The sequence below is a fragment of the Pyrus communis genome, chromosome 14 (assembly GCF_041283825.1).
Source record: "Pyrus communis isolate YQ-2024b chromosome 14, ASM4128382v1, whole genome shotgun sequence".
NCBI classification, from domain to species: Eukaryota; Viridiplantae; Streptophyta; class Magnoliopsida; order Rosales; family Rosaceae; genus Pyrus; species Pyrus communis.
This window is the reverse complement of record NC_142578.1, coordinates 6891752-6919230: the sequence shown is the minus strand read 5'-3', so window position 1 is coordinate 6919230 and position 27479 is coordinate 6891752. Positions and strand designations below refer to the sequence as shown.

At 39.6% G+C, this 27479-nt stretch overlaps 3 protein-coding genes, 1 non-coding gene and 2 pseudogenes across 5 annotated transcripts; 3 read left to right on the top strand and 3 right to left on the bottom strand.

Moving 5' to 3' along the window:
• Positions 1-213: 213 nt before the first annotated feature.
• Positions 214-8808, top strand: LOC137712307 (uncharacterized; annotated as a pseudogene).
• A 2826-nt stretch (positions 8809-11634) lies between these two features.
• Positions 11635-17666, top strand: TUDOR2 (TUDOR-SN protein 2). Its single transcript, XM_068451996.2, has 17 exons — positions 11635-11854; positions 12317-12503; positions 12734-12808; positions 12910-13023; positions 13110-13220; positions 13354-13560; positions 13680-13898; positions 13973-14080; positions 14289-14459; positions 14556-14753; positions 14852-15217; positions 15317-15547; positions 15623-15808; positions 15890-15970; positions 16058-16252; positions 16440-16817; positions 17119-17666. Exons 2-17 carry the CDS (start codon positions 12348-12350, stop codon positions 17305-17307), a joined length of 2985 nt encoding a protein of 994 aa, XP_068308097.2. The 5' UTR covers positions 11635-11854; positions 12317-12347; the 3' UTR covers positions 17308-17666.
• A 1060-nt stretch (positions 17667-18726) lies between these two features.
• Positions 18727-21746, bottom strand: LOC137712828 (calnexin homolog 1-like). Its single transcript, XM_088684130.1, has 6 exons — positions 21487-21746; positions 21318-21387; positions 19592-20721; positions 19419-19490; positions 19221-19334; positions 18727-19131 (listed from the first exon to the last, which is right to left on the bottom strand). The coding sequence occupies exons 1-6, from the start codon at positions 21574-21576 to the stop codon at positions 18952-18954; spliced, it is 1656 nt and encodes a 551-aa protein (XP_088540256.1). The 5' UTR covers positions 21577-21746; the 3' UTR covers positions 18727-18951.
• Positions 21747-22297: 551 nt separating this feature from the next.
• LOC137713929 (pentatricopeptide repeat-containing protein At2g22410, mitochondrial pseudogene) lies at positions 22298-24466 on the top strand (annotated as a pseudogene). Its single transcript, XR_015955447.1, has one exon. The product of XR_015955447.1 is annotated as a pentatricopeptide repeat-containing protein At2g22410, mitochondrial pseudogene (transcript).
• On the bottom strand, positions 24424-25326 carry LOC137713930 (uncharacterized). Its single transcript, XM_068453291.2, has 2 exons — positions 25232-25326; positions 24424-25137 (listed from the first exon to the last, which is right to left on the bottom strand). Exons 1-2 carry the CDS (start codon positions 25247-25249, stop codon positions 24646-24648), a joined length of 510 nt encoding a protein of 169 aa, XP_068309392.1. The 5' UTR covers positions 25250-25326; the 3' UTR covers positions 24424-24645.
• A 1847-nt stretch (positions 25327-27173) lies between these two features.
• Positions 27174-27255, bottom strand: TRNAS-AGA (transfer RNA serine (anticodon AGA)). The gene has a single exon. It is a non-coding gene; the product is annotated as a tRNA-Ser (tRNA).
• Between the last annotated feature and the right edge of the window lie 224 nt (positions 27256-27479).

Here is a 27479-nt window from a genome sequence, read left to right as displayed (position 1 = left end):
AATCCAATGCTCATTTGTACTAACTAACCAAATACATGCAACTCAATAAGGTTTAGACATTAGTGCATAAGAAAAATATACAGGAAGAAAGGGCATTTAAAAACTAAAAGAGGATTTTCATTATTTTAATATGATTAATTGAATAATTTGTAAAGCAAAAAAATATGGGAATGATTAATTGAATAATTTGTAATGCAAACAAAATAGGATGAGATGGGGCATGTGCCCCCACTGGGCCTTACCTCCCTCGGTCCATATGTTATTGGCACTTCAACAATTTTATTCTACACTCTCACAAGTGTATTTTTCTTTTCAAATATAGAAATTTTGGAGTGTAGAATGAGATTTTTGAAGTGCTAATAACAATTCCCATGAAAAATTGTCTGTCAGAAAGTTAAAGATCATTTCCCTAATCCTATGTTCAGGTAATAATGTTTTGTCCATTAATTTTTTAATTATGTTAAAATTTAAAAAGTGCATAAATATTCTGCTATTTGATCAGGACAGTGAGAAGAAGAAGAAGAAGAATGAATCCCTTGAAAAGATCAGTGATATTTCATCCATCCGAAGGGTTTTTGAGTTGGTTGATTCCAACTTCTTCAATGATGAAAAGGTATTTTAGTAAATCCCTAATCTGGGTGTTGCTCACATGCCTAATTAATAGTAATATTAATTATTATTTACTGTTAATTCTGTATTATTATCTGCTTAATTCAGATGCTGGAGATTGTTAAGGGTGCAAAAAAGTTCAATATCCCCACAATCAGAGCCAACAGAAAGCTAGTTGGTTCTGTCAATGGAGGATTGCAGGACCCTTCTGCTTTGATTTTCGTTCCGGATTAGGGCAATGAGAAATCACAGCCCTTGAGCACAAAGTTCAATTATCCTTCTCTATCCGGCATTTATAGACCAAAAATTGATGATGATATCGCCTTCATGACTATAAGTTCGACTTTTCGTAGCTGTTGTTACGAAATTGAGTAAATCACTTCACATTCTTGTTCGTTGCGTGTGTCATTGTTTACTTTTGTGTTTTCCATCGTGTTCGTGTTTTTATGTTTTGGCACTTACTCTTTCTAGGAGCAGCTGTGTCTGATTGTTTATATTGTGTTCTCGATTGTGTTTATATCGTTTTGCACTTGTAGTTATTAGGAAAATCAAGTGAACCACATTAAATTCTCATGTATTTGTTTATGTTAACTGTTAACTTTTGTGTTCTCAATCACGTTTATATTGTCTTGCAATAATAGCTGTTGTTACCTTATGTCAAGTATGTGTGTGTGTGATTGTTTAGTTTCGTGTTCATGATCGCATTCATATCATTTTTCACTTGTAGCTGTTGTTGTGAATTGGTCTAAACCACATTAAATTGTTGTGTCATTGTGTGTGAATACTAACTTTTGTGTTCTTGATTGTGTTTATTTTGTTTTGCACTTGTCTTTTTAGGAGATCAAGGACCCGACATCTGAAAAGTTGTTCTTTTTTGCTTATGCCCCTCTCTCTTTCCCACACATTTACACAATGTGCATGATATATACAGAGCCGGTTTTTGGGGAGTGCAACCGGTTCTATTGCATAGGCCCCAAAATTTTGGGAGCTCCCAAAAATATTGTTATTGAATATAATAATATATAAAATAATATATAGAAACACTAATCAAATCAATATATATATATATATATATATATATATATATATATCTGATGGGCCCTAAAAGCCATCAAACTATTACCTAAAATCTATACGTAAATTATATGAAATAATAATTAACAAAGGGCAAAGCTAATCTAGCCAAAAAAAAAAAAAGGGCAATGCTAATCAATTAAAAGTGGAGAACTCCACTGACCGAGGCAAACAATTCAGAGATTCAGACTTCTTCTCTCATGCCAAAGTCTAATCGTTGTTTCCTTCTTCTTCTTTTTTTTCCCTTCTTTCACACTAGACTATCAGAGCACCAAAAGTTAGAATTCCGACTCTGTCGCCAATTTCCCAATCTACTTCCCATTCTCTCTTCATCCCATTGTTATATTCCCCACAAATTATTAAACCCTAATTTACAAAATTATGAAATTGAAAAGAAACTTCCAAATCATGAAGACAATTCAACTGATCAGAGTGATGTAGACTTCAATCAAAGTAAGATATTTACTAATTTAAGTATATTGACTTGAAATTTGAAGATTCGGGTATTTCTCATCGATAATGATTTTTTTTTCTTTTGTACTTTTTAGGGCAAAATTAAGAGAAAATGAGTCACAAAAAATCGCTAAACGCACACACAATACGGACTATCAGGTTTCATTGTTCATACTTACTATAATTTTATTGTGATCATATTTGAGATATAAAAGATGGCTTATAAGAAAGGCCCCTTTTATGAATTTCGCACAGGGCCCCCGATATCTCAGAGACGACCCTAGATATATATCTTGAATAATGAGCATTTATCAGGTTCTTAAATTAGGAGAGCTAATAAAGTTGAAGCAAATTATGTCTGTGGAGCTTACCAGAATTTTTATGCAAAGATTGAAAAGGTAATGAGAGTACTGAGCTTTAAGACATAGCTTCATATGTTTGTTGAAATATTCTAGGCCATTGTACATTGATACATTGTGGAAGGAAAGCACCAGGTACAATCCTATTCTTGAGGCTGTGGTTACCTATACTGAAGAATTAGCAAACCAGCAAGCAAAAGGTGCTGATAAATTGCTTGCCCGAGGAGTTTATTTGTGTGGATGCAAATTTTTGCCTTCTCATTCTTTAACAAAATTGCACCTACAAAACAATCAACATCTTTGGTCAAGGCCAAGAGCTTCATGCACCCACGATGAATGGGGGGGCTTTGGCCAAAGAACCTCCGATGCCAAAGTTAGAATTTAGAGAGAAAACTATTTAGAGAGTTTTTGGGAGTTTTGCAAAAGTGTGTAACTTAACGTTTTAGAGAGAATGGGGTCCAATTTATAGGGTATAGCCGGCCCTCTTTGGGAGAGAGAGTGGCTAGCCTTTGGGTGTTTTTTGGGGTGTAATGGGTAAGTTATTTGGCAATTAATGGATTAATTAGGTAATAAATCGATTAATTGGCCAATTAACTCAATTTATATGGAATGTTTTGAAGGTTATGGAAATACCTTGTAGGGAATATAAGATGAGGATGGATGAAATAATTTTGAATTTGTTACCTATTTTGGGCACTTTTGGCTTGCTTGAGGGATGCTTACCCGCTGCTCGCGTATAGGAAACCTGGTGTGCCTCGAGGGAGTTTTGCTCTACAAATGCCCCCACACCTGCTGGGCTGCTTGTAGGAAAGGGCAGCAGGTGTAGAGATCTTGCTCTAGGAAACTTAGGACTGCTTCCTATTTTAATGTAGATTCCCTTTTTAATATGAAATTAGATACTTCTAGAAAATGGAAAAATAAATTCCTCTCAAAGTCTATTTAAGTCCACCTTAAATGGGTTGTTAAATCAACTTTGGGGAGCGATTTATTCTACCCTACAAAAGAGAGAAAGTTTAGAGGATATTTGTTCCCCCTCCTCTAGCAATCTTCAACATCTTGCCCGTGCAAAAGATTGTCTTTCGTTGCTTGCTTCGTCTCCACGCCACACCGATGTAAAAAATTTAATTTTCCTTGTCTTCTTCTTGGATAATGCTATCATGGTGCAGTCGTCGGGGTGGTGCGGCACATCGACTGGCAGGGGCCAGGAGTCGGCTTGGCATAGGCCAAGAAGGTGGTGTGGCAGAGGTCATTGCTTGTGCTGCTCGGCTTGATTGAAGCCAATGATTGGCTCAGTATGGGCTGAGGAAATGGCGTGGCATGGGTTATGGTTTGGGCTGCCTATCGGAAATGAGGAAACTGCTTGAGTTTGATTTCTCAGCTGTCATAGATTGAGCAGTCAAGGATGAAATTGCCAAGATCAGAGCTGCTGAAGATGAAGTGTTGGATGAGCCAATTGTTGAGTGCAAAAAGTGGCTGCTGCCCCCTGACCATTTTGCTTCCTACTCGATTTTCAAGCATTCGATCCTTTGAGCCATGTGGCTTTCTTGCACTAGAGAGCTTACCCAGATGAGTGTCGGGGAATTAGTTTACCCTCTCGCACTGGAGAGCAATTAATTTACCCTCTCGCACTGGAGAGCAATTAGTTTATCCTCTCGCACTAGAGAGCAGACCCATATGGGTGTCGGGGAATTAGTTTACCCTCTCACGCTGGAGAGCAATTAGTTTATCCTCTCGCACTGGAGAGCAAACCCTTTTGGGTGTTGGGGAATTGGTTTACCCTTTTGCACTGGAGAGCAATTAGTTTATCATCTCGCACTGGAGAGCAAACCTTTTTGGGTGTCGGGGAATTGGTTTACCTTTTCACATTAGAGAGTAATTAGTTTATCCTTTCGCGCTAGAGAGCAAACCCTTTTGGGTGTCGGGAAATTGGTTTACCCTCTCACACTGGAGAGCAATTAGTTTATCCTCTCGCATTAGAGAGTAATTAGTTTATCCTCTTGCACTGGAGAGCATGAAAATCATTGTCGTGAGTGCAGCTGAGGAAAATTGGACTACTGGGACAACCGAAATAATCCTTAGCCTGCCCCCGATTCTTAGTAATTGGGCTGGTATGTCTCATCGGAGCGCCTTGTAAATAACTTCATTGAGCGGGAAATTGCGCAATCGCTCGGTCAAGAGTCTTTCTACTTCTTCCTAAATTTACCTTTGTTTGTGGTGGCAGAGCTCTCGACTGCCCCTAGTCGTGATCTGCTGGTCTAGGCTGCTCTTCCATGTGTTCGGCTTGTCTATGCCACGGCTGCAATGGGTGTGGTATGTTCATATCAGGCGAACGGGTAACTCGCAGACTGCTGGTTGAACTTGAGCCAAATTAAGTAACTGCTTCTTTCCGTCTGATGTGCTGCCTACTCCGATGTGAGGTAAATGATGCTCCTTGCGGGCCTTGTCGCAAATGAACACTTCGCCTGGAAGGTTGTTCATGTTGATTATCGGAGTGGCCCCAACCATGAATGTGTGTTTGTCCGTGGTCCTAACTGAGAGTGCACACTCCTCCACGCGCTAAGACGGGAGTATACGCTATCTCGGGGGTCCAATCGTGAGTGTACTCCGTTAGAACGCTCGGTTTGTGACTGGTCAAGTGGCTGCTTGCCGGGATGCTGGTGGAGAGGTTTATCTGCCCTTGTCCTTCTTCGAGACACCTGGTCCGAGGCACGTTGGATCTCGGTGCGTTGCAAGAGTTGATTCACCAAGGTTGTCTGTTGTGCAAGGGCGCGCGTCAACTCTATGACTTGTTGAGACAAGTGTTGTTCGCCATTTGGATTGGAAGAGCTTGGAAGGAATATGCCTCCTTAAACAATGGAAGTGTGGTAGGCTCCGGGCACGAGATTTGAATTGGGAAATGTCAAATCTGTGGAGAAACGTGGTGAAAATGCCCTCTGCTTGATGGTTAGTTGAGATAGTCTTAGATTGATTTGGGTTACTTGGAATGCTGCGGGAACAGGCTGGGCCACAAGAGTGGGCTGCTCGGCGGAAGCAGGCTAGGCCATTGGAGTAGGCCGCTCGGCGTATGATACACGTGGGTGCGAGGCTTGGGCTCGGCTTGGCAACGCGTTAGGCGTGGAGTGACATGGCTTAGGCCATGGCCTTAGTACCGTGAGCCACCTTGGATGGCACGACTCGAGCCGTGGTGGTAACACTATGGACCTTGTCGTGGGTGGCTACCATGGTAGCCATCGTGGTGGTTCCCATGGTGGAAACTCGTGGGGGTGGTGCCGCTCCACCTATTGTCACATTTAGCCTCGTGGATGACCGTGGTCCCATCTCTTGGGTGTTGAATTTTTCATTTGTTGAATTTTCTAACCATTGTACTTCTCTTTTATGTTTTATCAAAGAATTTTTTCAAATAAAGAATTCTAATAATAAGAACGTACGATAAATCTACAACTGGACAAGAAAATAGAAAACCTTGGATGCGAGAGTCTTCTACTTGTGTAGGACTCAACTCTCAATGAAAACACTAATTTGTAGATGCAAATTTTCGCTTTCTCCTTCTTTGACAAAATTGCACCTACAAAACAATCAATACCTTTGGTCAAGGCCAAGAGCCTCACGCACCCATGATGAATGGGGGGGGGGGCTTTGGCCGAAGAACCTCCGATGCCAAAGTTAGAATTTAGAGAGAAAACTGTTTAGAGAGTTTTTGGGAGTTTTGTAAAAGTGTGTAACTTAGCTTTTTAGAGAAAATGGGGTCCAATTTATAGAGCATGGCCGGCCCTCTTTGGGAGAGAGTGTGGCTGGCCTTTGGGTGTTTTTTGGGGTGTAATGGGTGAGTTATTTGTCAATTAATGGATTAATTAGGTAATAAATCGATTAATTGGCCAATTAACTCAATTTATATGGAATGTTTTGAAGGTTATGGAGTAAATACCTTGTAGGGAATATAAGATGAGGATGGATGAAATAATTTTGAATTTGTTACCTATTTTGGGCACTTTTGGCTTGGTTGAGGTATGCTTGCCCGCTGCTCGTGCGTAGGAAATCTGGTGTGCCTCGAGGGTAATTTTGTCATTTTAACCCAAAAATCCATGTGTCGCCTCTTAATTATTTTTGGCTCTACAATTTGGGTATGATTGTTGTTCTGAATATTTTAATTGCAAACTATCACGTTTCCTACCCTTCAAAATTTGGTATTTAGTTTAGAAAAATCATCTTGAGTAATCTCAGAGTTCCGGTGCAGCAATGTGGTGAACCAGAATTACATAATGATTTCTTCTTTAGGTCCTCTCCACGGGATTCCTTATGGATTGAAGGACATAATCTCAGTTCCTCACTACAAAACAACATGGGGTTCTACAACTTTCAAAGATCAAGTTCTTAACACCGAAGCCTGGGTGTACAAGAGGTGCCAAAACCATTAATGAATCACATACGAATTAAGTTTGTTAAGTGGCATTTTACTACATACTTGTTTATTTCTGAAAAAAAATTTGTATAGGTTGAAGTCCGCTGGAGCAATTCTTCGCAAAGCTTGTTACTGGATTGCTAGCATACGATGACATCTGGTTTGGTGGTAGGACAAGGAACCTATGGAATATTAAAGAATTCACAACAGGTTCATCATCCGGTCTTGCTGCCTGCACCCCAGCTGGTGCGTTTCAAATTGAAAGCTACTCCGATTTTTCATTCCCTTCATCTGTTCCCTGCATTTTTATTTTGTATGATTTGAACTTATTTTAGAAGCATCCAAGGGTGCTCTTGTTTATAATCATAAACTGACAAAGTTGGGAGAGTTTTGAATAAACTTTTTTGGAATATCTGTTGCTTTAAACAAGAACCTTTTACAGGTATGGTGCCGTTTGCAATTAGATCCGAAACAGTTGGTTCCATGACTTTACCTGCATCTTGTTGTGGTGTGGCAGCCTTGCATCCAACATTTGGTTTTGTTGGTCGAACCGGCATCATGAGCTTATCCGAAAGCTTGGTTTGCAACAATAATAAACATTTGACCAAGATTTTCTTCTTTAATTTGAAATTTTGAAGTAATAATATATTCAAAACCTTAATCTTTTGCCGGGTTACAAACTTAACCGAGTAATAAGATCTGATTTTGGATTTGTTTTATCAGGATAAGCTTCGTCCTGTCTGTAGAAGTGCTGCAGATTGTGCTGTTGTTTTGGATGCTATTTGAGGAAAGGACCCGAATGACCTCTCATCAAGAGACATCCTCCTTGAGGATCATTTCTTAGTGGACATAACAAAGCTTACTGTCAGATATGTTGACGATGCTGAAATGGAGGTTTGTGGTCCGATTGTAAATTGTATCATTGTGTTTTGATTAACTCATTTAACTTGATCATTGTGTAAAATTGTTTGATCGTGTCCCTAGGTTGTTCATGTTCTTGAATCGAAAGGGGTTAATATGGTCCCTTTTAAACTCAACTATATCATTGACTCTGTACAAGGCATTGTAAATTTTACAATGGACATGGATATGTTGGCTCACTTTGATGAGTGGCAGCAGTCCAGGAAGGATGATGATTGCGAATCTCAAAGCCAATGGCCTCCTGAACTGCATCGTGCCCGCATATTTCCAGCAGTTGACTATGTTCAGGTATTTTGTTTACATGTCATGACTTATATATAGTTGTTTGTGCTTAAGGTCATTCTAGTGTAATTCCAATCGTTAAACTTAATTACAACGTTAGATTAATTAATCGGTTTATAATCTTATTTTGTTGATTTGGGATATTTAACTGCCACATAATGATTGTTTCTAGACACAAAGAGCACTTTATAGATTTGAGATAATTAACTGATGCATAATGCTGAATGATTGTTTCTGGGCACATAGGGCAAGGGGAAGACTGATTCGGGAAGTGAGAGACAGTTTTTCTGTTGATGCCTTCATTGGCGATGCAACTGATTGGGAGAGAGTTTGTATGGGAAACCTAGCAAGGATGCCTGTAATTGTTGTTCCAGCAGGATTTACCAGTATATCTGATCCTCCTTGTAGCAACTGTCTTCGAAAAACAGCAATGACCACTGGCATTTACCTCCCCCTCATCAGGATCACATTGTGAGTGTTTCCAGTTATCTTGGGGTCCCAACTTTCAAATGGAATGTTTTTAGAAACAACCTATAATTATTTTAAAAGCACATCCAAATGAACCTTTAATTATTTGTAACATATTTTCATGTGTAGGCTCTAGCATTGGCAATGGCATACCAACCTGTGACGGACCACCATAAAAAATGATCTCTGATCGATGATCTTGGACCAAATGACTCGATTTCGATTCCACCCAAAGTTGCATGATCTCCCACTGTTGCATATTTTTTGGTCACGTTTATCTTCATTCCTACTTTACAACTCATATGATGGGGAAAAAAGGTCCATAAAGTATGGGTTGTCCATAAAGTATGGGTTGATGTGTCTAATCTTATATGCGATGAAACAGTCCCTGGTTTAAGCTAAATTTATACTAATGGAATTTCTTTTAAATTATGATAAAATTAATTCATGTTCACAATGTAAAATTAATGTTAATTATCATAAAGATAAGTTTTATATTAATGTGCTCCAATATTTGAGGGGAAGGACTTACATGTATGATGCACCTCTTTGGGCAACTAGGTTGGTTATTGACACAATATCACGTGTAAAATATCTTTACACGATATTGTCTTTAATAAGTGATGTAACAACTACGGTGGACCTGATACATATAAATTTTTTTTGAGAATACTTTTGGACAAAAAATGTGATTCTTTATATAAATTTAAAAAAAAAAAACATAATAATAATAATAAAAAAAAACCTTTGTATTTGTGCATACTTCCCGAAAATAAATACCAAAAAGCTGAAAATTGTACCTTTGCTTTTCCTCCCACCCTGCTCTGAATTATGGGTTACATTACAGATGATAATAATAATGGAAAGTTTTACAGTGGTTTTTGCTCACACAAAAACAGAAGTGTATCTTTTTAAAATTTATCAAAAATTTAACAGCTTCCTAATTTTAGAAATGGACCCCTAATCAAAATTAAGCAAAAAAAAAAAGAAAAATGGAAATTAAAGGTCTCAGAGAAGAAGTACCAGATTTGCATGTGTTGCTATTTGTTACTTAAAGCAAACGAAACTCAGTTGTGCAGCAGCCCACTGTCGCCAATTGTCTTTTACCGCGGCAAAAAGTAGTAGTTCGCTAGATTTGAACCGAGAGTGGTAAGAAAGTTGTACTTCGAGTGTCTGTCGGTGGGACGATTGTCTGTCGGTGTGTCCCATCGTCGAAGACTATAAAAAGGCAGATTTTCCAGGTTTAAATGGGTTTGCAATTCTGTTAGCCCTGCGGCATTAAAATGGTAAAAACGGGGTTTTCCATTTTTTGCATAAGTAAAACTGTCATTTGCAAATATTTGTAAGTTTACACCCTTTTTTTTTTTTTTGGATTTTTCGAATGAAAGATTTTTACTTATAAGGACAACAACGATTTTTAATTTAATACAAGAAGAAAATTGTTTAGAACTCAGTTTCAAAGGAGATAAATTAACATGAGTGTGACAAAAGTTGAAAAAGAATGCTGAAATCATCTCTCTTTAGAAAAGTGCAAGTCCTTTATCTACGGTTTTATGGTTAATTACGACAAGTAATCGGATTTTATAATTGTCGTTTAATTTGGTCCTCCAAACGTTGTGTCTCATTTTAATAATTTTGTCAACATTTTTCCTTGAATTAACTACTCTCGAAATTTGACATAAAAGATTGAAGTAGGACACATAACGTATTTAAGAGCAACCCATTATAGGATAAAGACATCTTAAGTTTTGTAAATTTAATACAAATGCAATTGTTATATTTTAAAAGGAAAGGGGAAATCTCATATCTTTGGGATTCGCATAGCTAGCAACAAAAAGCGAGATATTGTGTTAGAATTTATTTCTTAAATGGATCAGGATTATGATAGGTAAAAAGTTGGACGTGTGACAAATGACATTGTTGACTATGAAAATTGAGAGGGAAATGATTATCGAAACCGAGCTCAATTGAATTCACTCTTCTCAGAATGTGACAATGAGGACTAAAGTGGGACAAATGATGATGTTGATCATATAAAATGAGAGAGACTTGGGTCAATTAAAGTAACTCTTCTCAGGGTTGTGTTAGAGAGAATTACAGTGTGATAAATGACGTAACAAAAAGTAATCAGTTACATGATAAAAGGCTAAGCTATGTAAAGTTAATACACAAAAGATAGCTATCTCGTAAAAGAAAAGGAAATCCTCGAATCTTTAGAAAAACCTACATAACAATAAAAGGTGAGATAACGTGTCAAAATTTATTTCTTAGACGAATCATGATTACCAATCACTTAGATAAAAGTTTGTTTCTATATGATGTAACCAAAATAAAATTCTTGTATTGCTTATTAGTGCTTTGCTTTTTCCCTTTTGTAGTTTTTGGCTTTACGTTACGTTTTATTACTTGCTTGCGTTCATAGTTAGTAAAATAAAACGGGTATATTATGTGAAAAATACATATGTGTATTATACGACAACTTCGTTAAAAAAATAATTTTGAAAATCGGACATTTTTCTTAAAATTTCAATTTATTTATTTTTTCATTAATATGTTATAATAAGCATAGAATCCGTGATTTTTATATGTTTTATTAAAAAAAAATGTCAAAATGAACGTGTATTAATACTTACGTTCGTATATAATACATGTATAGTACCTTGAAGTTATAAAACGTGCAACTTAATGAATCTTTCAAATGTGTACGAAAAACAAAAATAATTTAAAAAAATATGTTCATACGAGTATAATACATGAATTTACTAACTATTTTAGTGTTTGTTGAGTATATATACGAAAGTTGTGATGTATTTTATTGAATAATGAGTTAAAATTAAATTCCATCGAGGAGAGAGGAAGACAAGGGATGCCAAAAATATGACATAAGAAAAGTGGGCCGTTTAATTTGTCCTAATCCGTGTCAGAACCTTTTGGGATTAGAATTTACATCCAGATAGATTCTGTAATTCCACATTTCCCCTCTCAAAATAACTAATTACCTAATTAGTAATAATCCGAAATGGAAAGGGTAAGAAATTTAAACCGCCGTGGCATGTTGGGTAATTTCGGCACAAAACGCGGGGTATAAATATAAACGTATTGCTGGATGCAGAGCTCGCCATCGTTCCCCTATATATGCAACGCTTCTGAAAGCCATTGCGAAATATCTTCTCTCTGTTTCGCTTTCATCTTGATCCCGCCGCTCGACGACGCCGTTTCGACGACCCCAAGGATCCGATAAAACGCGTCAGTCCGGATAGATCCGAATAGCCTGATCCGATCCAGCTTGGTAATCTCTCTTTCCATCGCATTCGCAGATCTCTCTGGCTTGAAATTTTTGCTTCGGATCATTTAATCGGATTGTTATTGTTTGCATTACGCGGAATTAAGAAGATTCGAGGGAAAACTGTTTGGTTTTGCAATCTGCGATTGATTGATAGATCTTGTGACTCGAATGGTTAATTCTGCTGTTTTTTGTCATGTCGTATTCGATATGTCGTTGTCGTATTGATGCATGTCATTGTTGGTGTGGGATTTGGATCTGAATGTTGACGTTCTGGTTCGGATTTGATTGTTGGTGTTTGTAAAGATTGTGGCTTTGCATGTTGGGTTGGAGAGATATTTAGTGTTAACAGAGATTTGGTGATTAAATTTAATTGGGTTGTGGCTTTTTTGAAGATTAATTGGGTTGTGTTGTTTGTAATTTAATTGGGTTTTTGTTGATGGGTTTATTTGGATTTTGGTGGTGTAGATCTCGATCAAAATTTTAGAAGGCTGTTGAGATGGCTTCATCAACAGCTTCCACAGGATGGTACAGAGGGAGAGTGAAGGCTGTGCCTTCAGGGGACTCTTTGGTCGTCATGGCCCTCACAGCCAACAAGGCCGGACCTCCACCCGAAAGAACCATCACTCTGTCGTCACTTATGGCTCCGAAACTGGTAAAATGAATAACATCCCTTGTCTTTCATCTACCTATGTATTTTTATTTGGTCTTTGCATTGAATTGTCGTAAATTCTTGGTCTTTTCCAGCATTTGAGAATTATAAATTTATAATAACAGATTATGGTTCTGTTTTAGCTTAATTTTTTGCTATTGATCACGGAGTAGATTGATCGCTGACATTTTTTAATTTTTTTTTTTTTGCTATTGTGATGTTTTTATTGCTAGGCTCGTAGAGATGGCCAGGATGAACCATTTGCATGGGGCAGCAGGGAGTTTCTGAGGAAACTCTGCATAGGAAAGGTGCTTATTTTATATACGTTTTTGTGCTTTATTATCTCAATACTAGTCATCTTTGATAATAATGTGCATGATGCATCCATCTCATTATATTTTTCATACAGGAGGTGGCTTTCAGAGTGGACTATGTTGTCCAACAGATAGGGCGGGAATTCGGCTCGGTTTTCCTTGGTGACAAGAATCTTGCCATGCTGGTTGTTGCTGAAGGCTGGGCAAAGGTAGTTATCTTTTCATTTCTATTGGTTGCTGATTTTTTATTTAATGTTTATTTCTAATGGCTGTAAGCTGAATCCTGTTTGTGCAGGTCAAGGAGGGTAAGCAAGGTCCACAGAAAGCAGAAGCGAGTCCTTACATTGCAGAGCTGCTACGTCTCCAAGAGCAAGCTAGGACTGAGGGCCTTGGTCTTCATAGCAAGGTTTGCACTTAAATTCTTTCCCTCCTTTTTTCTTATATTGTACATCTAACATGTTGCAGTATGTTGAAAGTTGACGTCAAACTCGTTCTGTATTTAAGGACATGAAGCATGATTATTTTGTTGATAATTACAGGTTCCTGGTGCTGGTGAAGCATCCAAAAGGAATCTACCTCCCTCTGCTATTGGGAATGCCGGCAACTTAGATGCTGTGAGTCTGTTGGCTGAAAATAAAGGCAGGTCAATGGAATGTATTGTCGAGCAGGTTCGTGATGGAAGCACAGTTAGGGCCTACTTGCTTCCGGATTTTCAGTTTGTCCAAGTATTCGTTGCAGGAATTCAGGTATGCATTCTTTCTTCAATCTGGACACATACGTATAAGATTTTGTTCTTATCTGATTTTTACTCAGAAAGTAACAACATGTATATATATATATAACATAATTTCTCTCTTCCAATTAGGCACCATCGGTGGGAAGGAGACCTGTTGCATCAGACATTGTTGCTGAACCAGAAACAACTTCCAATAAAACAAATGGAGATGTTTCTTCTGAACCTCGAGCCCCTCTAACTTCTGCTCAAAGGATTTTAGCTTCAACAGCATCGTCTGTTGAAGTTTCTGCTGATCCATTTGCATTGGAAGCTAAACATTTTACAGAAATTCGTGTGTTGCATAGAGATGTAAGCAACTTTCTATTGCAGGTTATCTTGGACATTGTTATTACAATCTTATCAATATTGTGATCGATTTGTAGGTCCGCATCGTTCTGGAAGGCAATGACAAGTTCAGTAATTTGATTGGGTCAGTATATTACTCCGATGGGGACTCGGCAAAAGACTTGGCCCTTGAGCTTGTTGAAAATGTAAGAGCTTAAACTGTGTAGTTATTTCAAATTTAACATTATTGATGACTAATGTTTTCCTATCCCTGACTGTTGAAATATTTTATGGCATGCTTTCAATCTTTCCATGCAGCTTCTTGCATGCTCTATTGTCAGATTGTAAATCTCTTATCCCCTCTCTCAGGCCCACATCTAGGGCATACTGACAATATTCAAACCTTTTGTTTAGGGTTATGCAAAGTACGTTGAATGGAGTGCAACCACATTGGAAGACGATGTGAAGCGGCGGCTGAAGACTGCAGAGCTTCAAGCGAAAAAAAGCAAGTTGAGGATTTGGACAAACTACACACCCCCACCTACAAATTCAAAGGCAATTCATAACCAGAATTTCACAGGAAAGGTAGTATGGAATGTTAGTTATGGTTATGTATGTTTATCACAACATATGATTTGTCCTATAATATGTACTTATGTAATTGATTTTTCTTTCTTCCAGGTTGTGGAGGTTGTAAGCGGGGACTGCGTGATTGTTGCTGATGATTCTGTTCCATTTGGTAGTCCACTAGCAGAGAGGCGAGTTAATCTTTCAAGTATTAGGTGTCCGAAAATGGGCAATCCTCGTAGGGAAGAAAAGCCAGCTCCATATGCCCGTGAAGCCAAAGAGTTCCTGAGAACACGCCTTATTGGACGTCAAGTATGAGATTAGTTTTGATTCACTGTTTTCTTCATCATAGAAGTCTCTCTTTTAATTTCAAATAATTTCAATATATTTCCATTTCTCATGTTCTGTAGGTAAATGTTCAAATGGAGTATTCAAGGAAGGTCGTCCCTGGAGAGGGAGCTGCACCTACTTCTGGACCTGCCGATTCGAGGGTAATGGATTTTGGAACAGTTTTCCTTGCATCTCCTACTAAGGCTGAGGGTGATGACGCCCCAGCACCTGCTTCATCTGCGCCTGCCAGTCAGCAGGCTGGTGTGAATATTGCTGAGTTGGTGGTTTCACGTGGCTTTGGCACTGTTATTAGACATCGAGATTTTGAGGAGAGATCAAACTATTATGATGCCCTTATGACAGCAGAAACACGTGCTACTGCTGGAAAGAAAGGAATATATTCTACCAAGGAACCTCCAGTCATGCACATTACAGACTTGACAGTGGTGAGCAATAAAATTATTCAGTCATTCCTTACTTAATTGATGTGTCTAACTGTCGGTATACAATTTCACTCATTCCTTAATTGATGTTGTCTTTAACAGGCATCAGCAAAGAAAGCCAGGGACTTCTTTCCATTCTTACAGAAAAGGAGGAAAATTCCTGCTGTTGTGGAATATGTCCTCAGTGGGCATCGTTTTAAATTATTGATTCCCAAGGAAACATGCAGCATTGCCTTCGCATTCTCTGGTGTCAGATGTCCTGGTCGTGAGGAGCCATATTCAGACGAAGCAATTGCACTCATGAGGCGAAGAATTATGCAGAGAGATGTTGAGGTAATCTCATTTAACATTAACTTCTCGTTGCCACTTGGTTATGTTCTAGCTTTGATAAACTTATGTCGTTTACAGATTGAAGTTGAGACTGTTGATAGAACCGGGACCTTCTTGGGATCTTTATGGGAGTCAAAGACCAATGTGGCGGTTGCCCTTGTTGAAGCTGGCCTTGCAAAATTTCAAAATTCTTTTGGCGGTGAAATCCCTGATGGGCACCTTCTTGAAAAAGCGGAGGAATCTGCAAAAAAGAAGAAACTGAAAGTATGTGAAGCAACATACCTACATTATTACAGCTGTCTTCCTGGTAACTATGCTAATTTACATTCTTTTTTTCTTTCGCAGATCTGGGAGAACTATGTTGAAGGAGAGGAGGTTCCCAACGGTTCAGCTGTTGACAACACCAAACAGAAAGAAGTGTTAAAGGTACTTGGAATGCAATTGCATTTTATTATTTCCCATTCTACGTGTTATAAAATGTTAAGTAATATCTATCATGTTCCTTACTTTCAGGTAGTGGTAACAGAGATTTTGGGAAGCGGTAAATTTTATGTTCAGACAGTTGGGGATCAGAAAATTGCCTCTATTCAGCAACAGCTTGCATCTTTGAATCTTCAAGAAGCTCCCGTAATTGGTGCTTATAATCCTAAGAAGGGTGACATTGTCCTTGCTCAGTTTAGTGCAGATAACTCTTGGAACCGCGCAATGGTGAGTTTCAACCTGAATCGTCAGTTTTATATTCCAATTGTAATAAATATTTTTATTCTTGAGTTATTTTAGTCCATAAGCATACATTTTTTCCCTATTTTCATAAAAGGCAAGTCTGATTATGTGACTTGTACACTGAGTCTTCATAATTTTAAATTATTTAATTTGTGTATTTCTTCATGCAAAGATTGTCAATGCACCTCGAGGAGCTGTGGAATCCCCTAAAGACAAGTTTGAAGTTTTCTACATAGATTATGGTAACCAAGAGGTTGTCCCCTACAGTCAGATACGGCCTCTTGACCCTTCGGTTTCCTCCGCACCTGGTCTTGCTCAATTATGCAGCCTTGCATACGTTAAAGTCCCGGGCTTGGAGGAGGACTTTGGTCAAGAAGCAGCAGAGTATTTAAGTGAGCACGCATTAAACAGTGCCAAAGAATTTAGGGCCATGATTGAGGAAAGGGATCTTTCAGGGGGGAAAGTTAAGGGTCAGGGGACCGGGCCAGTGCTTCTTGTGACTCTTGTCGCTGTGGATGCTGAGATCAGCTTGAATGCCGCCATGCTTCAGGTTTGAGTTATAGCTCTTTTTTCTATTTATTTTGAATCCTACCCACACCAAATCTGCGTATATATGTTGTCCCTCGAGGACATCTATAATCAGTTTTACTCGGAAACAATCTGTTGTGAACTTATAAGTAATGTTTAACTTGTGATCAAGTATACAATAAAACATCGATGAATTCATGCTTCTGTTAAACAGAACCCTCATCATGTTATATAAATATGTAATGCTTGTCTGAATCTTTTTAAACTTTTTTTTTCGTAATGTCTTTCTGAATGTCATCTGTTTAAATTTGTGAAATTTTCAGGAAGGACTTGCAAGGCTAGAGAAAATGAAGAAACGTGAAACCAAGGAGAGGAAGACGGCAATCGAGAATTTGGAAAAGTTCCAGGAAGAAGCAAGGTCCGATAGGCGGGGGATGTGGCGCTATGGAGACATCCAGTCCGATGATGAGGACGTTCCTCCGGTTAGGAAGGCCGCTGCTGGCAAGCGATGAATATACAGTAATAGTGACGGAAGATAAGTTACAAAAACAACTCCGACGTAAGACGAGTTTAATTTATAGCATATATCATATGCTTTTCAGAGTAAGAGAGGAAAAGAAAGAAGAAAAAAGGAACGTTATGTTGTTGCAGTTAAGTTTTGTTTCCGGTCTGCGGATTGTCTTTTTTTTTGGATGAGAGGGAACAATTTTTTTGCAAAATTCGAATAAGGTAAAACTCTACCCCATGTGTTGTTCAGTCTCTCGTTTGAGGCCAGCATAGACAATTTTGTCTGTCCACCAAAAGCTTAACCTTTAATTAGTGTCTTGTATTTATAAATTTTTTTCGGTATACAACGATACATTTCGAAAAAGCTTTCCTGCAGCAAACATTAACTGTTTCGAGCTGTTTGTGTGTGGCCTTTATTATTGATCGACGTGTGTTAAGTTTACAATAATGAAGGTTAAGGAGTGTCAAGTTTGTCAACCTGTGTCAATGAATGATAAAAGTTACAGAGGCCACGACCACAGCTTCAACTGTTTACCGAATGCGTTAGTGAGATTGGTTGATTGTGTTCGAATACAACGCTGGGTTATCGGTGATATACCATCGAACATCCAATTGCTCCTATTTTTCGCGGGCGTCCTGTATTAATGAGAAGATGTTGCCAAGAAAATTTTCATTGTGACTGGAATACGGGTGGTACGCTATATGTTTTTATACATGAAAAACTTTATTTTTAAGTTATTAACTTTTTAACACATATATCTCACTATTTGTATAGTGACACGTGGTATACCACTTTGTGTTCCAGTCACACTAAAAAATCTCCCGTTACCAAGGCCTGCCTTCTTCTCTGATTGTGAAAAGAATTCGTTGAGGAGAAATGAGTTTGGGAATCCCTAACTGGGTGGTAGGAAGATTTTTGGTGGCGGAAACGGTGGCTCTTGGTGATGCTTAAAATTTGCTACTCATAAATGACGATTGAAGGGGACTCTAAATTGGTCATTGATGCTATCTTGGGTTCTTGAGTGTTATATAGGTCTCATGAATTCCATCCTATAAAATGGCATAAACCGTTGTGAAATGCCTTGGCCTTAGATTACTTGTAGGAAACTAGATATACGGACAAATCGTAGTTGAACGTATGGCTAGTAATAAATAACATTTTTATGATGTCCCAATGGTGATAAAATTCCAAATCCTCAAAAATGGCAAAAGTTTTTATCAAATAAATGATTTGATATTTAGCATCTAATCTCACATCTTCCTTCAAATTACCCTAACAATCAACAACTAGAGGCCCCTTGTCTTTCAATCTGTCGGTCCTCCGTAGTTTAGGTAAGAAGAGATTAAACTACGGGTAAGAAGAGATTAGAATATCGCTTGAACAAATAAAAACACGAACTATCATAGACTTGCAATCATCATGCTGTCAAAGAAATTCTTTTGTTTTGGTCATTAGAAAATCGCTTAATAGATGCGTCATTTACACTCCTCTTGCATTTAACTGTTTCAACATAAAAGGCTAAAAGAACAAAGGAAAAGAAAAATATTGCCAACATTCATGAATAACCTACAAAAACATACGAAGGCTCAAAATTTGAAGATGATGCAAGTGCAAACTGCCATCGGTAGCTTACTCTATCTTCCCCGCCTCAGTTTTCACGCCTGGTCGTTGTCCTTCTGCGAGGAGCAGCGGCTCCTTCCTTCTCGCTCTCAGATGAAGTACCCTCCTTCTCCTTCTCCTTCTCCTCCTTCTCCTTCTCATCTTCCTTAGCTGCTGCGCTGCTGGTTGAAGCAGCAGCGGCTGCGGTGGTTTTCTTCTCAACTCTTGCCTGCACAAAGAGAAAGCAACATTTAGCAACAAGCAACATCCCTAGCAGAAATACTTCATTCGAAGTGTTTGAGGGCCTTCAACACTCACAGGTTTCTTCCCGCCAAAGAGTAGCTTGACCAATACGGTGAAGATGATCACCACAATGGCAACAAGGATGCCAACGGTGAGATTTGGTTGTTGCTCTGCCTTCTCGATGAGATCCTGCACAAAACAAGCTTGGATTTTAGGTTGCGTTCCAAAAAATCACCTTCGAAACAGATAATAAACGAAAGACTGATGACTTACAATGATCTTAGACTTGTGGGAACTTAAGAAGGGAAGATCTGCGACTGTGTATAGGAGGTCAAATATTTTCTTCTGCAGGAAATAAAAACACGAGTATCAGTAACTGTTCAAAGTATCCATCATATAAATTCCATTAGACAACAGCAAGAACTGATAAGTTGCAAAATATTTACCTGGACAGTGACAAGGAACCCTTCTGCGCCCTGAACATCTTCCTCTTCCTTCGTCTTCTCCTTCTCAACTTCAAATTTTGGTTTCCAAGCAGTGTCTCTGTATGCTTGTGCAACTTTCTCGTCTTTCGCTATCAAAATGTTGTCAAACAATATACCATCTTGCATTGTCCAGATCTCAATGCCAACAGCAGCGATAGGCTCAAAGTTGGGTTTGTCAGCTTCAAAGTAGCTGGGGTTTGGAATCTCCTGAGGCTTCCAGATACCCTTGTAACTGGGGTTATCGATGAGTGGAGCATGCCATTTTCCCTTGTAAGCTGGGTTTCTCTTCATTGGCTTCTTCCATTCGCCACAACCAGGGGCTGTCACACACTTCGGGTTATCAATCCTTGGGGCTTCCCATTCACCATCCTCCTCATCATCCCAATCTTCTGGTTTTGTGGCATCAGGATCATCTATCTCCTCAGGCTCATCATCCAACCATCCTTCGGGTTTCTCTGCTTCTTCATCAACAATTTCCATTGGGGCGTCCTCATCCCAATCCTCTGGCTTAACAGCATTTGGGTCTGGAGTTTTGGCTCTCTCATCCCAGTCCTCAGGCTTCTTATCCTCTGGATCAGGGATTGTCTTGGTAGGAATAAGCGGTGGCATAAAATCATCAGCTGATAGGAAATTCGCCTTCTTCTTCTCTTCCCCGTCAACCAGAATTACCAACTCGTTATTTGGTTTCAGAATGGCAGTGTACACATGAGTAAGTTTGTCAGCTGGGACAGAAGGTGGAGTGGTCAAATGGTGTTCAACGTACTCCCCGCTCTTGGGGTTCTTGTGCTTGAAAATGAAGTGAACCTTGTTTGTGAGCCCACATTTGTCAGGTCCAAACATGATCGAATAAGGAGCCTCATTGTCAAATATCTTAGGTTCCCATCCAGCCTCCTGGGGTCGAAGGTATTTCAGATAGGCACCACCACATTCAAGCCCATTCTGGAGACGGGTCTCAAATTGGAGAACAATAGTTCCATCATTCAGACTCTCAGGCTTCTCAAGCTCCTTCACGATTGCGTACTTCTTGGCCTTCTCACTCACAAGAAGCCCATAATCCTCATGACCCTCACTCTTGGAGTGGCTCCACACACCTAAACGCAAATTAGACGTCACTATAAGCTTGCAACTCCATATATGGCAACAAACGTCCCAAACTCATGATCAATGAGCTAGAATTGTCAGATTTTATGAGCAGGGGACATAAAAATTTCGTATCTCATTCAAGTCCATTACGATTCACAAAAGCCATACGTTTGCACAACAAGATCCGATCACACAATAAATAATTCCATGAAAACAGAAAGATACATTACTGTAATATCTCACTCTACATATTGTCCTCCAAAAGGTACAATATTTCGCATCACTGGGATTTGTACGGTTGCTTAAGTTCACTTAGCTATTAGCTTAATAGTTACAAAATGATTATTTCTGTCACAAAAACAATATTCTAACTAATCTAATCTACAGGGTGGGGGATTCGAACTCAGGCACAGCGTGCCGTGACCAACTGACCTAATCCGCATCTGCGCTAACACAATTATTCGAGTTTAACATACAAGGAAACCATTAATATACTCAGATCGATCGATCACACAACGATCCAATTACTACAGACACATACAAACATTCACATACACACAAATATATAATCTTTTTTCTCTTAAATTAGAGAGAAAGAACGGACCTTGGTACTCTTCTTTGCTAGAGACGATCCATCGGCCTTCGAATGTGTCATCAAACGAATCGTAAAACACCTAAATTCACAAATCAATCGAAATTCGTAAGAAATTGGGATTCAAATCTGAGATTCAAAGCATGAAAGTGCAATTACAGAGTGAGACGATGCAAATTACCGTATCGTCGGAAGCAGATAGCTGCTGAAATGCAAAGCAAGCTGCGAGAAGCAGCAGCACCGGAAGAACACCAGCGCGAACCTTAACCATCTCTCTCTCTTTAAAACTCTCTCCTGTATCTCTCTCTCTCTCTCTCTCTCCTCGAAGTTCTTTGACAACTCCCCTCTCTGGGAAACACAGCTCCGAGACTTGTACATATAGATCTGCACAACACTGCCTTCGACTTGCTTCCGCCAATCAAATCACGTGCCACGTCCAGTGGACCAACGAGATCCGGCCACGTCAATACTTGACGTATCGTTGCGTCCCTTGTGAGTTTCGGCCTTTTTGGTTCTGTTCTTTCTCGTGATTGGGCCGGGTCCAAGCCCAAATGATTATTCACCCGGTTAAATGGAAATTTCTATATTCTTATTTGGTTTTTTTATTTTTAATTACGTCATTTTTCATAGGAGGTGGGGAATTAAGAGTTCGGGCTGTTTTCAATTTCGAAAAGAGAAATATTATTAGTAATAATACGAGTAATGTTTTTTATTTATCAAAACAATAGAAATCATACGAGTAATGTTGAAGAGACTCGAGATCATTCGCTTTTTCATTATTAATAAAAAAAATTGTCAAATAGATTGCATTTTTCAACTATTTTAACTTTGATGATTAACCTACTAAATGACAATTCATCGTAATAATTATTGTAATAAGTAGCATCAAGCCATGATATGTAATCAGTTAATAATTGTAGGTTCAACTCGATACGATCTTCTAATAATTAGACATTAGAAAAAAATAAAGGACATCAAATACGAACACAAGGAAGTGGCTTGAAAATGCTATGGCTAGTTGCTAATTACAAACACTTTGCATGGATCGCCTTCATACAAAGTTGTATTGGTTTGTTTTTGTTTTACAAGGCTACTACCGGCGGCCGACGAGCCTGCAATGCCGCAATGTCACTTCGAATCCTCACACCAAAACCCAAACGGCCGTCTCTGTTGGATATATGCAACGGAGATCTCAACCCCTAGCAGTTTTACCAACTCGTCTCCCACGCCTTTACTTCCGGCGTCTTCTCCACCAACTCCTTCGTCTCCAGCAAGCTCCTCCTCCTCTCCCTCTCCCACCGCCGCCTCGAATTTTCCCGCTCCCTCTTCTCCCAGATTCAAAACCCAAATCTCTTCGCCTGCAACTTCATCTTCAAAGCCTTCTCGCTCGGCTCCTGCCCGCAAGAAGAGCTCATTCACTACAATCTCGTGCGACGTCGTTACCCTCATTTGCTTCCCGACAACTACTCCTTCCCTTTCCTCTTCAAAGTATGCGGTCGTCTCAGTCTCTCCCACAAGGGCCAAGAGCTTCACGCTTTTACAGTCGCACTCGGGCTCGAAATCGACGTCTTCGTCCAAAACGGCCTTGTTTCGATGTACTCCGCGTGCGGATTGCTTCACTCTGCTCGTAAAGTTTTCGACTTTCTTCCCGTTTCAGTTCGCGACGTGGTCTCTTGGAACAGCGTTGTTTCTGGGTATTTGCAGAGCAATCGGAACCGGGATGCACTCCAGGTGTTTGAGGAAATGCTTGCATTTACGAGGCCTGATAATTTGACGTTGGTCAGCGCTCTCACTGCTTGTGGGAAGATGGGGTGTCTTCATTTGGGGAGGCAGATTCATGGGTTAGTGTTGCCAGGTGGGTTTCCATTGGATGTATTCTTGGGTTCATCTTTGATCGACATGTATGTGAAATGTGGACGCATGGATGATGCTCGAAGGGTTTTCGATAGAATTGAGCAGCGAAATGTAGTGTGTTGGACTTCTATGATCGCCGGTTATGCTCAGTCACGGTCGTTCAAAGAGGCCATTGAATTGTTTAGGGAAATGCGGTTAGATGGAGTTGAAGCAGACGCAGCAATGGTTGCTTGTGCAATATCTGCGTGTGGGCATTCAGGTGCATTAGACCATGGAAGATGGGTGCATACATACTGCGAGAGAAGTGGCTTTTACACCAATATCTCTGTGAAGAATGCCTTGATTGACATGTATTCGAAGTGTGGAGACATTATACGGGCTCTTGAAATTTTCTATGAAATGAGCACAAGAGATGTTTTTACATGGACTGCCATGATAACTGGTCTTGCTATGAACGGGGACTCTGTTGGAGCACTGGAAATGTTTTCACAAATGGAAGCGTCGAGTGATGTGAGGCCAAACGAGGTCACATTCCTCGGTGTGTTGTCTGCATGTAGTCATGGCGGATTTGTGGATAAAGGTTTTCACTATTTCAGAGCCATGGCTGAAATTTATAAGCTCAATCCTCGTATCGAACACTATGGATGCATGGTGGATCTTCTTGGTCGTGCTAATCTGTTAAACGAGGCTGAAAAGTTCATCAGAGATATGCCTATTGAACCCGATGTGGTTATATGGAGATCTCTGCTTTTCGCATGTAGGACTTATGGGGACATAGATTCGGGAGAGTCTGTTGCCAAAAGGATTGAGGAATTGGAACCAAGAAAGTTTGCATCGCGTGTTTTGTTGTCGAATCTATATGCTTCAGCATCAAGGTGGCATGATGTGAGCAGGATGAGGAAGGGTGTGGCTCTTCAGGGTGCCCAGAAGCAGCCGGGCTGCTCTCTTATTGAAGTAGACGGTCTCGTTCACGAATTCATTGTTGCAGATTGTTCGCATTGTCAAATTGATTCTGTATACGAGACGGTTGGAGGAATGAACAAAGTCATACGATCAGAAAGATCTGATTAGAAATTTTGGATGGTACGCAATTCTTACTTGGAAAGTTGGCAACTGAAGCGAAGGCCATTGTAGCATAGCTCAACAAATCTTGGCCCATCGCTTCTGGTTTCAAAAACCATGTCACCACTAACCTCGAGGGTGAGGCATTTCCATCCTTCCCTATATATAGGAGCTTCACGAAATGTTGTTCACGTTCCCAGACTTTATCAAAAGAAAATTAAGCATTTCCATCCTTCCTTAGTAAAGTTGCGGTACATTTGTAACTTGTAAGATTACAATACCTCGTATATACATTGTTAAAAGTTACAGCAACAAACCATCATCCATCACTATAAAGCCATAAGCTAAAAAGATCAATACAAGAAATTCACGCAAGTGCAAAAACCCGAGAGTGGAAAAAAGAAAAAAAGAAGAGCAGAACTAATTAAGCTTCGGGTTGGGCACGGATAGGGTCCACTCCGACGTCCTTGAGCGTCACGGTTTTTGAACGGGGCGGTTTGGGTTTGTGAGCGAAAACATCTTTCCGGATCGGATCCTTAACGGCGTGATTGTAGTCGTCCAACTCCTGGACATGCGCCACCTTCCTGAAAAACGAATTTTGAATGAACTTGTCAGACTCCTCCACCACGCGCTCCGGCTCCACCACCTCCGGCAGCGTCTCTCTCCGGTTCTTCTTCACGTAGACGTGGGGGTTGTACCTCAGGTGCTGCTTGGCGGTGTGGAGCCCCAGCGACACAGACAGCGCTATCATCCCGACAGCAACGTAGACCGGCACAAAGTCGCCCCTCATGAACCTTTTGAAGTAGCTCTGTTGGGGATTCTCTGTGGCACCGGCAGCCGGGGCGTAGGGTTTCATCTTCGGAGAGGTCGCGGTGGCGTATCGGCGTAAGCCGGTCGACATTTGTTTCCAGTGGTTCTGTAGCATGTGATGCACTTATATTAAATCGCAAGGAAATCCTCAGAAAACAAAAACAAAAACAAAAGGTAAAGAGCAAAGAAGAAGATTTTACCATTGATCTGAAAGCCATGATCTTAAAGAAGATTTGTTTCCAGCGATTTTTTTACCTGAACTAACTGCAGCTGGATGTTACTTATAGAGTCAGATGGATACTGAGAAGGGTAGAGAGTTCTGGAGCCACGTAACGCAATACAGAAGCAAATAGGACACGTGTCGAATTATAAAGTGCACAGTGTCATAAGAACCCTCCTGAAACTGGCACCTCAATCTTTATTGGACTTTACTGAAACAAAACTTAGTAAATAAATAATCCGAATTTTCGTCGGATTCTCTTGGTAAAGATTTCGAAATCTATGAATCGTATTTGTTTATTATACATCGTGTGATAAAAAATCATTTTAAGTATTCTTATTTAAAATTAAACATAAGTTGTACTTAATAAAAACTGACTGCATAATATACGATAAACATACACAATTTACGAATCCTTAAAATTCTCATCCTGAAGAGATCCTGTTGGTTAAATAAATATCATTTACTTTTACTCGACAGTAAAAACTTAATTACCTACGAACGATGTTACTGCTGCTATTCTTAAGTCAATCAGCTACCGTGAGACGAATTCCAAACTAATCTTATCATTAACTTGAGATATATTATAGTAATAGTCACAATTGACTTAGGATATTCTAAAACAATATTCATGTGATATTAAATTTAGTATCTTACGTGAATTAGGCATTGTTAGTGGTGCACCATAAACTGATTATACATTGTCATTGACTTGAGATAGCTACAATGACATTCATATTGTATGAAAGTTTGTATCTTACGTTAATCAAACATCATTAGTGCATCTTTAACCAATCACATATTGTTATTAGTTTGAGATATGCTACAATAACATTCTTGTTATATGAAAGTAACCAATCACATATAGTTATAGTTTGAGAATTGCTACAATAACATTTCCGTTATATAAAAGTTAATATCTAAGTGAATTAGGCAATAATAGCGACGATTTTCGAACCAATCACACACTATCATTAGTTAGAGATACGTTGCATTGACATCCTACAACATAGAAGTTCTTTCTCACGAACCCAAAATTCAACTTCTTTTTAAGATTGTAAGAAAATTAAAAATATGATTTACTAAAAAACAAAGATTGGTTACCGTAGCATGCTTCGAACTGATCTTTTTGAAGTCCATTCAAAACCAAATTATAGCTTCTGTCTTAGGATGCAAGCAATCCCCTGCAAAGAACTCATGAGTGACTCCATCCAATCGACTTTCTAACATCTTTTATCGACTTTCTAACATTCACAACATGGTCCCATTTTTCTGCAGTTGCATAGACATTGGCCAGGACTGAACACACTCCTCATCTTCACGGTCCAACTCCGTCACTTGCTCCGCCGCTTTCTTCGCCGTTTCAACATGGCCATGGATTCTGCAGCCGCCAAGCAAACCATCCCACCCAAACACAACGCCCCCCCATCGGCATCTTCACGATCATCTCCATTGCTTCTTTGATCAAACCTGCTCTCCAAGCAGATTAGCCATGCACCCTTAATGCTTGAGCCCTCGAGGGACCCCGTAGACTGATTCCATTTGTTGAAGGAGAAGGTTGACGGGTGGATGCGGTTGAAGAGAGCGACGGCATAGCTGAGGGAGGCGGTTGCAGAGGCGGAGAAGGGTGGGAGGAGCGAGATGAAGGCATGGGGATGATGAAATCTGGAGGAGAGAGGAGTTGTTGATGGTGTGGGAATGGAGTTGGATGAGCTGTTTTGGGGTTTTGCAGTGTTTGATTGCGGCAGCGATGGTGGTGGAACTGGCGGCGTTCATTCACTTCGATTTGGTCTGACTGTCATTATGTTTTCAGAAATCAAAGGGATCGAAGAACAAAAAGAAGGAAATGGCGGTAAATTAAGGAGGAGCAATTGAAAGAAAAATGAAATATTGATTTTTATAAATAAAAAGAAAAAAGAAAACGTGGACGGCAGGATTCGAACCTGCGCGGGCAGAGCCCACATCATTTCTAGTCATGCCCGATAACCACTCCGGCACGTCCACCTTATTTGTAAGCTCGAATGCAAAAATAGTTAATATCCTTTGATTCATAATAATCTTTTCTTACCTATTTTGGGGCAAATTATACGACAACAAAACTATCTCCGGTACCAAAGTGAAGAAGAAGGCTGGATCTTCAAATGGAGTTCACAATCTTGGGCCTAGGTCCAGTCCAATCTATCCCGAACCAACTAAATGGACACTGGAAAAAGGCGTTTACGTTTTTG

Excerpts from the sequence above, each read along its gene's own strand:
- TUDOR2 (XM_068451996.2), top strand. The coding sequence starts at position 12,348 with ATGGCTTCATCAACAGCTTCCACAGGATGGTACAGAGGGAGAGTGAAG. Across the intron at positions 12,504-12,733 it reads CACTTATGGCTCCGAAACTG|GCTCGTAGAGATGGCCAGGA; the intron begins GTAAAATGAATA and ends TTTTATTGCTAG. Across the intron at positions 14,081-14,288 it reads CCCTTGAGCTTGTTGAAAAT|GGTTATGCAAAGTACGTTGA; the intron begins GTAAGAGCTTAA and ends CCTTTTGTTTAG.
- LOC137712828 (XM_088684130.1), bottom strand. The coding sequence starts at position 21,576 with ATGGTTAAGGTTCGCGCTGGTGTTCTTCCGGTGCTGCTGCTTCTCGCA. Across the intron at positions 21,388-21,486 it reads TATCTGCTTCCGACGATACG|GTGTTTTACGATTCGTTTGA; the intron begins GTAATTTGCATC and ends TTGTGAATTTAG. Across the intron at positions 19,132-19,220 it reads TCTTTGGCGGGAAGAAACCT|GCAAGAGTTGAGAAGAAAAC; the intron begins GTGAGTGTTGAA and ends CTCTTTGTGCAG.